The 17144-nt window shown below is 48.5% G+C and overlaps 1 protein-coding gene across 5 annotated transcripts in view; it reads right to left on the bottom strand.

The window, feature by feature from the left end:
* The window catches only part of pacs2 (phosphofurin acidic cluster sorting protein 2), a 250623-nt gene extending 250044 nt beyond the window's left edge, over nt 1–579 (bottom strand). For 3 of the 5 annotated variants that reach the window (XM_033026781.1, XM_033026782.1, XM_033026785.1), the window contains exon 1: nt 307–578. In XM_033026781.1, the coding sequence (XP_032882672.1) occupies nt 307–422 (116 nt within the window). In that variant the 5' untranslated portion in view covers nt 423–578. Of the gene's footprint in view, nt 1–306 lie in introns of all 5 variants that reach the window. The other 2 variants (XM_033026780.1, XM_033026783.1) reach the window with 1 other exon arrangement.
* Nucleotides 580–17144: the final 16565 nt, after the last annotated feature.

The following is a 17144-nucleotide window of genomic DNA, read 5'->3' as shown; positions in this document are numbered from 1 at the left end:
TCGCGCCTTGTCCCTTCTCTCGCTTCCATCACTACCAAGCAGAGGTGTTCTCACTCCCCCATTTACGCCGGCAATGCCTCACCTCCCTGTCAGGCTTGCCACCTTGTGCCAACTAGTCGCACCCTGCCCTAATTCTGCACATCTTCCTAATGCTGCATCAGCCCTGCGGGCAATGATTCTGCCACACTCGCTCTTCCAATCTTTAACGATACACATAAGCATTGCAGCCCCAGCTGCAGCCCAGGTGCAGCTTTTAACCCGCGGGCGCTCTGCCAGCCAGCCGTGCCCACGGCGTTTACCCTGTACCTGGGTATACAGCTGGACGAGGAGCCGTCTATCTCCCAGGTGGCAAAGAGATTCATAGGCACGGGTTTGTTGAGACCAGACGAGCCGGTGAAGCTGAGTCTCCCTTTCTCGGCCATGCTGAGTGAGTGAGTGAGCCAGTCAGCGGTCGGTGTGCATGCTACGCCTGGTACCGCTATCCGAGCGCCTTCCCCCTCAAGCCGCTCCCGACTCGTCCGCTGCGGCGCCGGGCAACCCACCGGATGCGCATCACCGGGCGGGGGCGTGGCGAGGAGGGGCGGGTCGCGTGCGTCCCCGACTTACAGCGCGTCCGCCGTTCGCGCCGGCTCTTCTCTCGGCACGCGCCGCCGCCGTTAGCTCCAGCCCCGCCCCCACTCGCGCCTCACTCCCCCGCGTGCTGAGCCGGGCCGGGCCGGGCCGGGCCTGACGCCGGCAGACCGTTAACGGCCAGCGGAATCGGACCCGCCAGGGACCACCGGTAGGTCTCCGGTAGGAGGTGGCCGATTCGGAAGTCCCATAGTTGGGAAATATTTCTTTAAGAATTGTTCATTGACAATTATATTGCAAAACGTGAATCAAATCTGAATCAAATCTGCTTGAAAAAGGCTTACATAATTAAACAAACAGGTTCACTTCTTAATAAACAGACAACTCACAAAGCAGTTTGGTAGACCAAAACTTTACTAATTATCTCTAGTATCTTTGGTGGAAACTTCAGGCCCGGTGCTGAGTCCAGGCTGCAGGTAAGGTGACGGCTGCGGGCTGCTGGAGGGCGGTGGAGTGGCGAGGATCAGCGATAAAGCTTGGGAGGTCCCGGTGGGCGGATGGTCAGTGGGACGGCGAGGTTCGAAGGGTCCAGTGCGGCGGCGAGATGGGTCGGCCTGGTGTGGCGGAGAGGTGGGTAGGCCCCCAGTGCGGTGGCGAGGTGGGTCGGCCCCCAGTGCGGCGGCGAGGTTGGTCGGCCCGGTGCAGCGGCGAGGTGGGTCGGCCCGGTGCGGTGGCGAAGTGGGTCGGCCCGGTGGCGAGGCGGGTCGGCCCGGTGCGGTGGCGAGGTGGGTCGGCCTGGTGCGGCGGTGAATTGGGCATGCCCCCAGTGCGGCGGCGAGGTGGGTAGGCCCCAGGTGCGGCGGAGAGGTGGGTCGGGCCAGGGCGGCGGCGAGGTGGGTAGGTCCCAGGTGCGGCGGCAAGGTGGGTCGGCCCGGTGCGGCGGCGAGGTGGGTCGGCCCGGTGCGGCGGCGAGGTGGGCCCCAGTGCGGCGGCGAGGTGGGTCGGCCCAGTGCGACGGCGAGGTGGGTCGGCCCGGTGCGGCGGCGAGGTAGGTCGGCCCGGTGCGGCGGCTAGTTGGGTCGGCCCGGTGCGACGGCGAGGTGGGTCGGCCCGGTGCGGCGGCGAGGTGGGTAAGCCCCAGGTGCGACGGCGAGGTGGGTCGGCCCGGTGCGGCGGCGAGGTGGGTAGGCCCCCAGTGCGGCGGCGAGGTGGGTCGGCCCCAGGCGCGGCGGCGAGGTGGGTCAGCCTGGTTTTGCGGCGAGGTGGGTCGGCCCCAGGCGCGGCGGCGAGGTGGGTCAGCCTGGTTTTGCGACGAGGTGGGTAGGCCCCAGTGCGGCGGCGAGGTGGGTCGGCCCCAGGTGCGGCGGCGAGGTGGGTCGGCCCGGTTTGGCCGCGAGGTGGGTAGGCCCCCAGTGCGGTGGCGAGGTAGGTAGGCCCCAGTGCGGCGGCGAGGTGGGTAGGCCCCAGGTGCGGCGGCGAGGTGGGTAGGCCCCAGGTGCGGCGGAAAGGTGGGTTCGGCCCAGTGCGGCGGCGAGATGGGTAGGCCCCAGGTGCGGCGGCGAGGTTCGGCGGGGGAAAAGGGTTAAATAAACTACATACCTTTTGCTCCTGCACTTCCAAGGATCTGTGGAGCAAATTCCTCTCCACAACGAATATATACCTCACCTGCATTTTAATCCCTCCCCCCCACAGCACCAAAGCCACCGTAATCGCAAGCACAGCGCCACTGATGGTAGGTTTTGTAACAACGGCACTATCACACAGCGCCACTGATGGTAGGTTTTGTAACAACGCCACTATCTCAAAGGTTTTATACACCTTGGTGGAGCGAGCAGAGGCCCCCCCCGGGGCCCTAAACTTAAGCTTGTCTAGCTTATTCGTAAATCCGGCCCTGCAGCAATCCCCGCAATGTCTGGAGACCTTGCACCTCCAATCCCACCCGAGAGATGCCAGCCCCCCTGTATGGACTGCATGGCGCACTATGGCTGGAGCGCTGGCCGGAGGCAGAGGCTATTCCAGGGGGTAAGAGTTCAGCATGTAGGAAGTAACTGCAGGTGCTGGTTCCCACCGAAGATAGACACAAAGTCGCTGGAGTCACTCAGCGGGTCAGACAGCATCTGTGGGTGGGGTGAAATGAATGTACAGGAGCCTGAAGACTGCAACGACCAGGTTCAGGAATAGCTACTTCCCCACAGCCATCAGACTATTAAACTTGGCTCAGACAAAACTCAAAACATTAATAGCCCATTATCTGTTATTTGCACTTTATCAGTTATTTATTCATGTGTGTATATATTTATATAGTGGTATATGGACACACTGATCTGTTTTGTAGTCAATGCCTACTACGTTCTGTTGTGCTGAAGCAAAGCAAGAATTTCATTGTCCTATCAGGGACACATGACAATAAACTCACTTGAACTTGAATAAGTTTATTGGCCAAATATTCACATACAAGGAATTTGCCTTGGTGCTCCGCCCGCAAGAGACAACATGACATACAATGACAGTTAGGAATGGCACATTAAACATTAATAATAAAACATTATCGATTAAACATGTGAATTAAATAAAATACTAGAGCAAAAGGAGGCCACAGATTTTTGGTCATTGAGTAGAGTTACCACTCGTGGAAAAAAGCTGTTTTTATGTCTGGCTGTGGCAGCTTTGACAGTCCGGAGTCGCCTTCCAGAGGGAAGTGATTCAAAGAGTTTGTGGCCAGGGTGAAAGGGGTCAGAGATGATCTTACCTGCTCACTTCTTGGCCCTTGCAATGTACAGTTCGTCAATGGAGGGAAGGTTGCAGCCAATAACCTCAGCTGCTCGGACGATTCGCTGCAGCCTCCGGATGCCGTGCTTGGTGGCTGAGCCAAACCAGACCATGATGGAGAAGATGAGGGCAGACTCTACGATGGCGGTAAAGAATTGGACCATCATTGCCTGTGGCAGACTATTTCCTCAGCTGCCGCATGAAGTACCTCCTCTGTTGTGCCTTTTTGACTGGAGCGCTGTCCCGTGGGTTCAGTGCGCAGTCCTGGGGTTCAGAGCATGGCCCAGGGCTTCTAACAGCATGGTCCTGGGGGTTAAGAGTGCAGTCCTGGGGGGGGTAAAAGCACAGTGCCGTGGTTAAGGGCGCAATCCTGGGGTTCAGAGCGCAGTCCTGGGGGGGGGTAAACATGCAGTCCTTGGGGATAAGAGTGCAATTCAGGGTAAGAGGGCAGTCCCGGGAAGCAAGTGTGCAATCTTAAGGGGTAAGCGCAGGCACAAGAGCATCATCCCGGGGTTAGGAACGCAGTCCCAGGGATAAGAGGGCAGACCTGGGGTGTAGGGGTGCAGTCCGGGGGGGGGGGAGAGGTGGGCAAGAGCCCAGTCTAAGGGGTGGGGGGGGGGGGGGGGGGGGTGGTTCAGGATGCAATCCCGAGTGGTAGAGTGTATTCGCAGGGAAGAGTGCAGTCTGTGGAAAAGAGTATAATCCTTTGGAATTGCACTACCGCAGAGGGATAGGGCTCAGTCCCAGGGAGAAGAGCGTAATCCTGGGGGGAACATTACAGTCCTGGGGGAAAGAGTGCAGCCCAATGGAAAAAGTGCTGAGAAGTCCCGGGGGGAAGAGTGAATACAGGTGGAATACAGGTTAGGGTGATTACACTTCTAAGGAGGGCAGCACTGCCAGAAATGCTAACTTTCTTCTGAGATGTAAAAATGAAGCATTGTCTGCACACTCCAAAGAAGAGAAGATTTGTATCTGCAGGTGGCTGCACCAATAAATACTTGGCAAGCACAATCATTAAAATAGATTATCTTGTCATTACACTATCACATTTGTCTTTGCTCTATCTAAACTGACTGCTTTTCCTACAGTGCAACGATGACTGCACTTCAAAATAATCTCGACTGAGGAACTCATTGGGATATCCTGAGAGATCATGAAACTTTACATAAATCCATGTCTTTTTCCGCTCAGCCATGCCAAATAAGATCCTGATTTTTATTATTATAAATGAACCCGATAATAGGAAGTGATGACATCTTGGAAGAAAGGTGCTTGAACAACTGTGTTCAAGATGATCTGAGATCTGGAAATACCAAACTTTGCAGCCAATAAACTTAGGAAATGAAGGTACAGCCAAGGTACAGAATTTATTGTTACTGGAATGTTTGCTAAGATAGCTGTATAGGTCTTTGAAAAATATAATGCTGAACATGGTAGGAAAAAAAATCCTTTTATTAACTGCTAAACCAGTAGGCTTTTTTATTCTGAATGGGTTAAAGAATAAGAAAAAGATAATGTGAAGACATTCCACCAATCCTGCAGGGAGAAAAGTGATGCATGGAGAAATATGCAAATACAGGGGTTAGTAATCAGATCCGAAAATAGCATAGATAGACTTTATAATTTAGAAATTATTTAAAAATAATACTATTGCCCCATAGCACCTGAATTACCATGGATTCAAATACCACAGACCAGGTGCTAGTAAGTGAGACATATGAATAGGTACAATGTACCTCTGTGTTATGGCAGAAATGGACCTTATGGAAAACTCAAATCACCACCAAAAGAATAAATGTTCACTCTTACAAAATGTACAGATGCTCCCCGATTGTTGTATGTGTTACGTCCCGCCGTCCCTTGCGTAATTCACTTATGTAAGTCGGAAACGGAAGTGCTATTGTGCACATTTAAATTTACCATTTGACGCGGAGACTGCACGCCGCACGGCGCCAGATGCCTCCAAGAAGGCTGCTGAGAAGCCGGGCGGCGGAGCCCAACGGGTTGTAGCAGGAGCCTCGCTGGTCGGATCCGGAGCCTCGCAGGCCAGAATGGAAGCCTCGTGGGTTGACGAGCCCGTGGCCAACGGAATACATGGCTAGAGCCTGGTTCAGCGCCACGGAGGCGTCAGGAGGTGACCTGGCGGCGATCATGCTTGAGGTCAGTGCGGCAGTTGATGGCGCCGGTCGCCGAGGTCGATCGTTGAGGCCGGAGGTCGAGCCACATGGGAATTGGAGGACACGCCGCTGAGAACAATGGAGGGACCGCCGTGAGGGGGGGAGGAAGAACAATAGCGGACCTGTCGAGGGGACTGCCGTGTGGGGGGGGCGGGGAGAACCAGGGTGGACCTGGCGCGGGATAATTTCTAACATTGTTGATGGCCTTTACGTGGCGACTACTGCATTCCTTGGGTATGCAAGCAAAGAATTTCACTGTGAGTTGTCACATGTGACTATAAGTATTCAATTCAACATGGGAGCCCCGACCCGGAGACCACGTGGGAGCTCCAATGCGGAGACCATGTGGGAGCAACCATGAGAACAACAGACTGTCTTGTGGAAACGGCTGCATGCAACAGCAGTAGCGCACTACTACCAAGTGCTGGATTAAATCTAGCTAGGGCAGCATTTCTGGAGAACATGGACAGGTGACGTTTCAGGTCGAGCCACTTCAGACTGATTGTAGGGTGTAGAAGAAAGCTGGAAAATGGCAGAGGCAGGACAAAGCATGTAGGTAATAGGTTGACACAGGAGAGGTGCATTTGATACAGAGACCACGTGGGAACTCGAACGTGGAGACCACATGCTGCGCGGCAGCAGATGCCTCCGAGGAGGCCGCTAAGACGCCGGGCAGCGGAACTTCATGGATCGGAGCACTACCTCGCAGGTCGGAGTGGAGACTCGCTGGTTGACGAGGCTTGCGAGTCTGCGGAGCCCTTGGCCAACAGAATCTGCAGCTTGGGCCTGGGTCGATGCCATGGAGGCATCGGGAGCTGATCTGGAGGTGATCATGGAGGAGGTCGGTGCAGCGGTCGATGAGGGTGCTGGATGTCGGTCGATCGTTGTGGTCGGCGGTCGTGGACGGGCCTCGTGGGAGTCAGAGAACGCGCTGCCGGGAACAATGGAAGGACCACTGTGAGGGGGGGAAGAACAATAGAGGACCTGGCTTGGGAAACTTTGTAACTTAGTCGCCGCCCTTTATGTGGCATCTATTGCATACCTTGGGTATGCAAGCAAAGTATTTTAATGTGACTTGTCACATGGGACAAATTATTACATTCAATTCAACATGAGAGCCCTGACATGCTGAGCATGTGGGAGCTCCAATGCGAAGACCACGTGGGAGCATCCGTGAGAACAGCTGATTGGTTTGCGGAAATGGCCGCATACGACAGCAGTAGTACACTGTTACCAAGACTACCGGGTCCGCAATACAGAAGTAAAGCAGTGAGCTTATAAAAACTGTTTATATAGTGCAAAATTACGTAAGTCGAATATTATGGTTGCAAATTTAGTCCTAGAATACAGAAACAAAGAACTGCAGATGCTGGTTCATACACAAAAGGAGAGTGCTGGAGTAAATTAAGGTCAAGCAGCATCTCTGGAGAACATGGATAGGTGAGATTCCAGGTCAGACCCTTCATCAGACTGATTGTAGGGGGTAGAAGAAAGCTGGAAAACAGGAGAGGCAGGACAATAGCATGCAGGTAATAGGTCGACACAGGAGAAGTGTATTTGACATAGACCACGTGGGAACTCAGACGCGGAGACCACATGCCGGGCAGCGGCAGACGCCTCCCAGGAGGCCGCTGAGAAGCCAGGCAGCGAAGCTTCGTGGGTCGGAATGGGACCCAAAATATTGCGGATTGACGAGCCTTGCGAGTCAGCAGAGCCCTCGGCTGAGGGAGTCTGCGGTCAGGAGGTGATCTGGCGGCGATCGTGGAGGAGGTCGGTGTGGCGGTCGATTAGGGTGCCGGTTGCCGAGGTCGATCGTTGAGGCCGGCGGTCGAGGATGGGCCACGTGGGAGTCTGACGCGCCGCTGGGAACAATGGAGGGACCGCCATGAGGGGGGGGGAGGAAGAACAATAGAGGACCTGGTGAGAGAACCATCGGTAGGGGGTGGGGGTGGGGGGGCAAGGAAACAAAGGTTGACGTGGCGCGGGAAACGTTTAACTTTGTCGGCGCTTTTTATCTGGTGACTTGGATAGCAAGCAAAGAAATTCACAGTGACTAAAGTATTCAATTCCACGAGGGAGCCCCAATGCGGAGACAATGTTGGAGTTCCCAGGCAGAGACCATGTGGGAGCTCCAATGCGGAGACCACGTGGGAGCATCCATGAGAACAGCTGACTGGTTTGCGGAAATAACCGCATGCGACAGCAGTAGGGCACTACTACCAAGTCTACCAGGTCCGCAATTTGGAAGTAAAGCAGTGAGCTTAAAAAATTGCTTATGTAGTGCAAATTTACATGTCGCCTATTAAGTCACCAAATTAAATCCTAGAATTTAGAATCAAAGAACTGCAGATGCTGGTTAATACACTAAATGACTCAGTGCTGGAGTAACTCAAGCTCAGGCAGCATCTCTGGAGAACGTGGATCGATGACGTTTTAGGTCGAGACCCTTCTTCAGACTGATGGTAGAGGGTAGAAGATAGCTGGAAAACGGCAGACACAGGACACAGCGTGTAGGTCGACACAGGAGAGGTGCATTTGACACCAAGACCACATGGGAACTCGGACACAGAGACCACTTGGGTGCTCCCAGCTGGAGACCACATGCCGCGCGGCAGCAAAGGCGTCTCACGAGGCCGCTGAGCAGCAGAGCTTTGTGGGTCAGAGCTGGAGCCTCATGGGTCGGAGCGGGAACCTCGTGGGTCGGAGCGGAGCCTCTTAGGTTGACAAGAGTCGCTCGTCGGCGTAGCCTGCGACCGATGGAGTCTGCGGCCTGGCAGCGATCATGGAGGAGGTCGGTGCGGCGGTCAATGAGTGCACTGGTCGTTGAGGTCTATCGTTGAGGCCAGTGGTCGAGGACGGGCCATGTGGGAGTCAGAGTACGCATCTATGGGAACAATGGAGGGACCGCCGTAAGGGGGGAGAGGGCGGAGAGAACAAGGGTGGGCCTGGTGCAGGATACTTTGTATCTTTGTCGACACCCTTTATGTGGCGACTATTACATTTCTTGTGTATGCATGCAAAGAATTTCACTGTGACTTGTCACGTGACAATAAAGTATTCAATTCAATTCAACATGGGAGCCCCGACACGGAGACCATGTTGGAGTTCCCAGTTGGAGCATCCATGAGAACAGCTGACTCGTTTGCAGGAACGGCCACATGCGACATAGCTGGGAGCCATGTAAGTGGCCATGGCTACGCCTTTAACTTGGAGGAAGAGAGAGGAGTCAAAGGAAAAGTTATTGAGGGATGCTTTGTCCTGCCTCTCTCTTTTCCCAGCTGCCCCCCCCCCCCCCCCCATTACATTCAGTATGAAGAAGGGTTCTGACCTGAAACATCACCTATCCATGTTCTCCAGAAATGCTGCCTGACCTGCTGTGCCACTCCAGTACTTTGAGTCCTTTTATGTATTAACCAGCGGGTGCAGTTCTTTGTTTCTACATTTAAAGCAGTTCTTTGCTTCTAGGATTTAATTTGTTAACTGACAAGGCAACCTCTTCTATTGATACTTGTGCAACAATTGCAGGACTCTGGTTCACAGCAGCAGATCACTTATGCGATTTGCTTTGGAAACTGTCAAGGCAATCTCTTCTATTAATATTGTACAACGATATTTGATCAAATGATGTAAAACCAATTTCTAGTTAATTAAAACAACCCTTTCTCTTCCACCTATAATACAATCAGAATCCCCTCACCTACAGACAGCACACCCAAGGATGCATTACTGTGGAGAGAAAATTTATCATAGCAACGTATCCCCAATTTCTGCATGGTATTCAATGGGGAAAAAGAAGGTTTGTTTACATCAAATCACTGCTTTCTAGGAACATACCCCTTAGTAACATGGGAGTACACAATACAGGGATGTGCAGCATGGAGATGTTGGTCTGAAAGGCCTATTTCTATACTATAACGGGGGGAAAAGTGAAAATACTAGATTACACTTAAAACGTTTGAATTGGATGGGTGCTAATTTGTCATGTTATTACTTTCTCCAATTATTCACCAGGAAAAGCCTTCCGTAGCAACATTCCAAGTACACTTAGATATAAATAGAACGAGCATATGGAAAAAAGTCTGCTTAATTGATTGACAGGATGTAGCAGGTGTGTGCCAGAGATCTGTACTGGAGCTTCATGCATTTACCATATACATTAATGAATAGTCCTATAAATACACAAGATGATATGTGGGGTTTGAAGACACATTAAATTATGTGGATAACAGCAGAATATTATAAGCAAACATAGATGAAATGCATGTACTGAAGAGATTGGATAGGTCTTGTATTAAGAAGAAGGAACTTAAAAGTAAAAAAATGCTGCTTAATTTCTTATCTGGGTTATCGCATTAAATTTAAAACACAGCCACGGGAAAATACATTTGAAAGAGGTAAAGTATAGTCAATAGAACTAAATGTAGGATATGACAGATTATATTATGAAGACAAATTGCATAAAGTCTTAAATTTGAGGGGAGATTTAACTGGTAACTCTAAATTGACAACATTCTTCATTTCATCTGGTAGGGAAATCCATGAGAACATAATCTTGAACAGTGAGTGGTCATTTAGGGGCACGATTTTTCTCAGAAAAGCAAGTGGAAATCTCTCTGCTAAAAGAATAGAGGATAAATTAAAAATTTCTAGACAGCTTGAGTAATCCTTTGTAGAATTATACCATATTCAGAGAAATGCTATTTTTAAATTTTTTTGTAATCTTTAATCCAAGAAAATTCTAGGTATTATTTAGATAGTTTAGCTACTTTTAATGGTGTTGAAACAGCTTTGTGGATCACTTGAACACTCTTATGTAAATCTCAAAAAGATTGCAATGTTCAGTTGTGAGGTTCACAGACTGTCCACTCTAAGCTAGGTCAGTTTTGGCACAATATTTTCTATTAATGTAATTTTCTATTATTGCAAGTTCTTGCAGGGAATGTTACAAGGGAAATTTGCTGCTTACTGAGTGGATGCTGCAAAGATGGGTGGGAGACTGTGATGTCAGATGTATACAAGGCTTGTATATATAGGACTGAACAGGCTGGTGCCCACCAGAGGTATAGTCTTTGTGCAAGACGCCATGGATACTTCTAGGAGTACAGACGTGTTTTTCTTCCAAGAAGTCTATGTAAGGAAGAATGTTTCATAAGTGTTTTGGGGAAGCCTGCAATGTAAGAAAATCATTGTGCGTTGCTTTTCCTGCTCTTGTTGACTGAAGGAATAGGAAATAAAGTTTTCTCTTTTAGACTACTGAGTTTCTGTACCTCCCAATTAAAGCAGTGAGCAGCAAAGTGTGTTGTGTGGCAAGCTAGCAACAATCTTAAAGAATCCTGAAGCCAAGAGAGCGATCATAGCTGACCTTCAAAGGCAAAACAATCTGAGGTCATGTTCAAGATTGTACGAGGTTACGAATCTCAGTGCAGTGTCAGAGGTCAGAGGTCTGTTTTAAACCCCATGATTTTAGGCTGAGTAGAGTAAATAAAACTATGGTTGTTCTGTGAGTAAATAAGAACTGTTGTTTCTGAGATCGAAAGTTACATTGACGGTCAATTTTATTTATAGGAGTTAAAAGGGAGCAGTCGACTTTCACTTCAGGTGCAAAAATATCGTTAAATCAAGCTTATTTTCAATGGCATGGCATCATTTTTATTCTGGACCCACAACCTTGCTGTTTTCTTTCACTGTCGTTTCAGTTACTTCTTTGAGTGGTCTTTTTCCATTCCACTCACTTAAAATCATCTTTCAATTTTGTTTTAATATGACTTAAAGTCAGATGTGTTTCAGGAATTTCTGGTTTGATTTCAAATTTCAGAGCAATTTTCTACAATTTTTAATGATATAATGATTGGTTGTGGGAGAATGTAAAGCCAAACCAAAGAATGTTAAGCAATGAATTGTCGTTCCAGTTCTTTTTCTGGTAAAATTTGATTTACTTCCCAGACAAAACAACGTCATTAACTGGAGTGTGTGGATTTTCAAAATAGATCGAACATTTCCAATTAATCAAATATTTGCTTATTTCTCGGTTTTACTGATGCCCTGTCATTAATTATACTCATTCAATTTAACAGCACAATAAGTAATGGTATTAAAACCATGACCAGCCTTCTCCTCTACATCAAGAATATGGCACTTGTCCAAAAATTAGTCACCATATAATCTAGGGAATCACTAATTTTAATTAGATAGTCAGAACAGGTTTCCCAGCAATTCTTTTTTGCAGGCCAGCTCGGACAACTGCAGCTGACGTCCAATGCATTAGGTTATCTTTACTTACTGTTGAATATCATCTTTCATTAGAGCGGATTTCCTCTTTTTTTCTCTTGTGAAAGACTACTGTGCTGGGACACAGATCCACAGGTGCCAGCACTAGCTGGCACTTCATGCTTACTTTTCTGAAAATAGCCAAAAGAGTGTTTCTATACCACAGGGATCTTGTTGTTTTTATTCTCGACATGCTGACACTATGCATGAGAGTGCTATGGTATCAGATGCTTCCTCTTCCAGACTTCCAATTAAACCATGTCTTTCCTAACAGAGATCATCCCACACAGCACAAATCAGGTTTCAAAACATACTTTTGATTATAATACCTTACGATAAATGTTCACACTTTGTTTCACTGTGTCTCTTTCACCCTTGAGTAAAGTATAAAGCTACGAAAATTGATATATTTAGTTTGAATTTACTATATTGTGATTGAAAAGTTCCGGTTATGATAATAAATGCTTCATAAAGCATCATCTATGGACAACACAGTAAAACAAAACTGGACACTGGCTGGCAGCACATTGGCACAGCTGGTAGAACTGCTGTCTCACAGCACCAGTGACCCAAGTTAATTCTTTACCACGGATGCTGTATGTGTGAAGTTTGCACATTCACCCTGTGACCATCTGTATTTCCTCCGAGGGCTCTTGTTTCCTCCCACAACCTAAAGACATGTCACTTTGTAAGTTAATTGATCTTTGAAAAATTGCCGCCAATAGACAATAGGTGCAGGAGTAGGCCATTCGGCCCTTTGAGCCAGCACCACCATTCACTGTGATCAGACCAACAGTCCAGCCTGCAGCTGTCTGTCTTTTCATCTTTTTTTTAGTTAGTTAAAGTGTTTTTGTTTCTGGAGGTCTAGACTTTTTTATGTGGGGGGTGGGGGGGGGGAAGGGGGAAACTACCTTTCAGGGTCCCTACCTGGTCGGAGAGGCAGCTTTTTCCGGGCTGCAGCTTCGACCCGTCCTCGCGGCCTACCAGCGGGCCTGGAGCGGCGCTTCCTGTCGGGCACTGCCCAGAACCACGGCTTCGGCAGCGGCACAGCGCTGGAGCGCTATCGTGGAGCGGGCGATGCCTTGCCTGGGTCGCCGCGCTGGAGCTCCGGTGAGCTGAAGTCCGCCGAGTACAACATCACGGAGCTGCGGGTTTGAGGAGCGGCCAGCTGCGGGCGGCGGCGCCGAACTGTACACCGGGAGCCTGGGATCTCGCAACGAGATCGCCAGTTGTGGAGCTCCAACCGGCGCGGCCTTGTTGGCTTCGGAAGCCGCGGCCTCCAGTACGGAAGCGGCCGTTCCAGGTGTCCCAAGCTGCTGCGAGGATTCTCCCGACGCCGGAGCAACATCACCCGGCGAGAACGGCCAGGAACATCGGGCCTCCGTAGAGGCAACTGTGGAGGCCTCAATGGGCCCGACTATGGGTGAACTGGGGTTGGGGACTGGACTTTGTGCCTTCCCTCATGGTGGGAGCCATTGTGGGGGGATGTTCTTATGTTTAATCTCTTATTAATGTTATGTCTGTATTCTTTCTTTATGTGCTGCACTGGCAAGAAGCATTTCACTACACCTAGGTGTATGTGACTAATAAATAACCTTTGACCTTTTGACCTTTTATCATGGCTGATCATCCGCAATCAGTATCCCGTCCTTGCCTTCTCCCCATATCCCTTGACTCAGCTACCTTTAAGAGCTCTATCTAACAGAGAATTGGCCTCCACTGCATTCTGAGGCAGAGAATTCCACAGATTCCCAACTGTCTGGGTGAAAAGGTTTCTCATTATCTCACTCCTTATTCTTAAACTGTGGCCCCTGGTTCTGGACCCCCGACATCAGGAACATGTTTCCTGCCTCTAGTGTGTCCAATCCCTTAATAATCTTATATGTTTCAATAAGAATCCCTCTCATCCTTCTAAATTCCAGTGTATACAAGGCCAGTCGCTCCATTCTTTCAACATATGACAGTCCCGCCATCCCGAGAATTAACCTGTGAACCTGCGCTGCACTCCCTCAATAGCAAGAATGTCCTTCCTCAGATATGGAGACCAAAACTGCACACAATACTCCAGGTGTGGTCTCACTAGGGCCTTGTACAACTGCAGAAGGACCTCTTTGCTCCTATACTCAACTACTCTTGTTATGAAGGCCAACATGCCAGAGAGGGAGATACAGAGATACGGAAGTGTAAGGTGTGAAAACGAGACAAACATAGCAAACAGATAAAATGTAAACGAGGATAGTCAGACTGGTTGTAGAACTGGGATGGGAGGGGAGATGGAGAGAGAGGGATAGCAAGGGTTACTTGAAGTTAAATAAGTCAATATTCAACCACTGGGATGTAAGCTGCCCAAGCAAAATATGAGGTGTTGTTCCTCCATTTTGCACTGGGCCTCATTGACAACGGAGGAGGCCAAGGACAGAATGGTCAGTGTTGGAATGGAAGGGGCAGTTAAAATGTTTAGCAACTGGGAGATCAGGTAGATTTAGGCAGACTGAGCAGAGGTGTTCAGCGAAACAATCGCCGAGCCTGCGCTTGGTGTTGCCGATATATAAGAGTCATCACCTGGAACAGCAGATGTGGAGGTATGTGGGCCACCTCCATTGTCAGATTTTCCCACCTCTTTTTCATTTTTTTTTTAATGTTCCCATCTTTAGCAGTAGCAATTATCATCTCATGCACTATATCACTAGTACAACTAGCTCATCAGGTGGGAAAGACAAGCCACAGTCTAAAAAGCTGAGGCTTGGTATCTACAGCTTGAAGGAGACTATTTATCCCTTAGCCCCCATGCTAGCATTTTGCTGAAGCAATCTAAACAAATTCCACTGGTCTTCTGTCTGCCTAAAGTTCTGTAATTTGCCTGAAATATCTATCCATTTTTTTCTTTTTTGTTACTTTTTCAAACTGCCCTGGCAAAGCATTTCTTTATAGGGTTTCTACTTATTTGCAACAAAATTATGGCTGGAAGAAAACAACCAATTGGCACCATGTACCTTTTTTCTTTTTAAAAAGGACTTCTTTTATAACAGACACTTCATGATCTCAGGAAACATTGCCGTCAATTCGCACACAGCATATTACCTATAACCTCTTCGGATCATTTACCTTGTCGTGGTGAAGAGGCTTGCGTGACCACATGATTCCGAGAGCGACGTTGTCGGAAGAACCAGCTTCTGGTATGGCTACCAATGGTGGTAAGGTTGAGGATGAGGGTCCAGACTAAGAACGATCCAACCTACAAGACCTCAACAGCGGACCAGGCAGACAAAGTTATCTTGAACTCAACGGCTGTGAAGGCGGATGAAGGCTGCAACAGATCTATCAGCTCCAATCGTCTTGGTTCTCTTGCCATTGGAATTAGTTGATTGATTTGTGAAGGACCGTGTGCTTCTTGGAGTGCAACATCAAGTACACGTTAAACAAACACACGCACAAGCGTCTTCGTTCTGTGAGCTGCAAAGCCAGGATTGGACTCATAAGCCACCTGAAATTCCATAAAAACAACATAAACGTAGGCCCTCGACCTCGAACGATAGCCACGATGATTACCTATAAGTACCAATTTTATAAAGTTCCAGTATTCTGTCTCAATTATGTTGTTTGAAGAATAACTATAGGGCAGAACATTAGGGACAACTATCTTATTCTTACCTAAAATGTGCTGATGAATCTTTTACATCTGCCAAGGAGAGTAAACAGGGTTTTTGTTCAATGTCTCATCTGAAAGATAGCACCTCTCAAAGGATCCTTCAAGACTAGATTTTTCCCTCCATTGTTTTGAATTTGATTCATGCTTTCTACTAAGACATGTGAATTGAAGCATAGAATAAAATAGAATAGAATAGAATAGAATGCCTTTTATTGTCATTCAAACAGCTTGGTTTGAACAAAATAGCATTTTCCACAATCTTAACAATTACAAAAAAACCTAAGACCCACACTTAACACACTTTACACAAACATCCATCACAGTGAATCTCCAACACCTCCAACACTGTGATGGAAGACAAAAGTCTTATATCTTCCCTTGTTCTTCTCCTGCGGTCCAGCAGTCCAGCTATATAGTATATATCAGAAATTCAACAACCTGTTGGCTCTCTGCATGTTCTACAAATACTTGGTTGAAGGATACCAATGCCATGATTTATTTTAACACCACTGGGCAAGGAAGTAAGTTTAAAATCTCATCCAAGAAACGGGAAATACTGTAAATCCAAAATACATCTCTATATGCATTATATCATCTGCCCAATGGTACGTGAAACAAAAAAATGTGCATCAAAGATACTGTAAGACTGCTAATGCAGAAACAAGGAGCTGCAGATTCTAGTTTACAAAAATGACGAAGTGCTGGAGTAACTCTTGGTCAGGCAGCATCTTTGAAGACATGGATACATGACATTTCGGATCAGGACCCTTCTTCAGACTCTGCTAATGTACCTTCTGTTATTTTGCACCTTACAGCTACTCATCTTAAATTGCAAAAAAACTAAACTCCAAACAAACAATTTATGCTTCGCTAATCACAATACATTATGCTATTTAATTATAAATTGTATAAGTTGAGCAGAGAGAAAAATATGATATTCACGCCACACATTATTTGTAATTGAAGGATTTTGCACGCCTTCCGGAGGTGCCGCGTGGCCCGGAGGTTGGGCCATGCTGGCCAGAGCCCGAGCGAGTGATCGAGCCTCGCGGGCCAGAACCTCGCAAATCGGAGGTTGAGCCTAGCGGGTCAGAGCCCGGGTCGCCAGTGGAGCCTCGTGGGCTGACGAAGCCCATGGCTATCAGTGCCTGGCTCGATGGAGCCCGCGGTTGGGGCCTGGGTCGGCGCCACAGAGGCGTCTGGAGTGGACCCGGCAGCGTTAATGGATAGATCGGTGCGAAGGTCGATGATGACGCGGACCAAGGGACGAGGATGGACACGTGGAAGTGAGGATGCCCCTACCGACGGAAGGAACAAAGGAGGACCCGACATAGGGGGACCGCCGTAAGGGAGCGGGAAGAGTAATGGGGACCCAGTGTGGGGGGACTGCCATGAGAGGGGGAACGAACAAGGGGAACTGGTGAGGAGGGAGAGGGGGAGAATTTGTAACTTTGAAAGCGCCCTTTATTGGTGACTATTTGCAAGGAAAGAATTTCACTGTGACTTGTCACATGTAACAAAGTATTCAATTAAAGATTTATTTTCAAATGAAATGGATGCAAGCAGTGCTTCTTGTGGACTACTTGCATTAATTTCAATGATAAACGATACAGGTTTTATTGAACTTTCTATCCAACCCAAAATAATGATACAGATGTGATTCATGCACTGGAAATGTTATTTTGAAGTCACGTGAGTGATTACGTGAAGAA

The sequence above is a fragment of the Amblyraja radiata genome, chromosome 9 (assembly GCF_010909765.2).
Source record: "Amblyraja radiata isolate CabotCenter1 chromosome 9, sAmbRad1.1.pri, whole genome shotgun sequence".
Classification (NCBI taxonomy): domain Eukaryota; kingdom Metazoa; phylum Chordata; class Chondrichthyes; order Rajiformes; family Rajidae; genus Amblyraja; species Amblyraja radiata.
The sequence above is the reverse complement of the archived record's forward strand: the minus strand, read 5'-3'. Positions and strand labels throughout refer to the sequence as shown.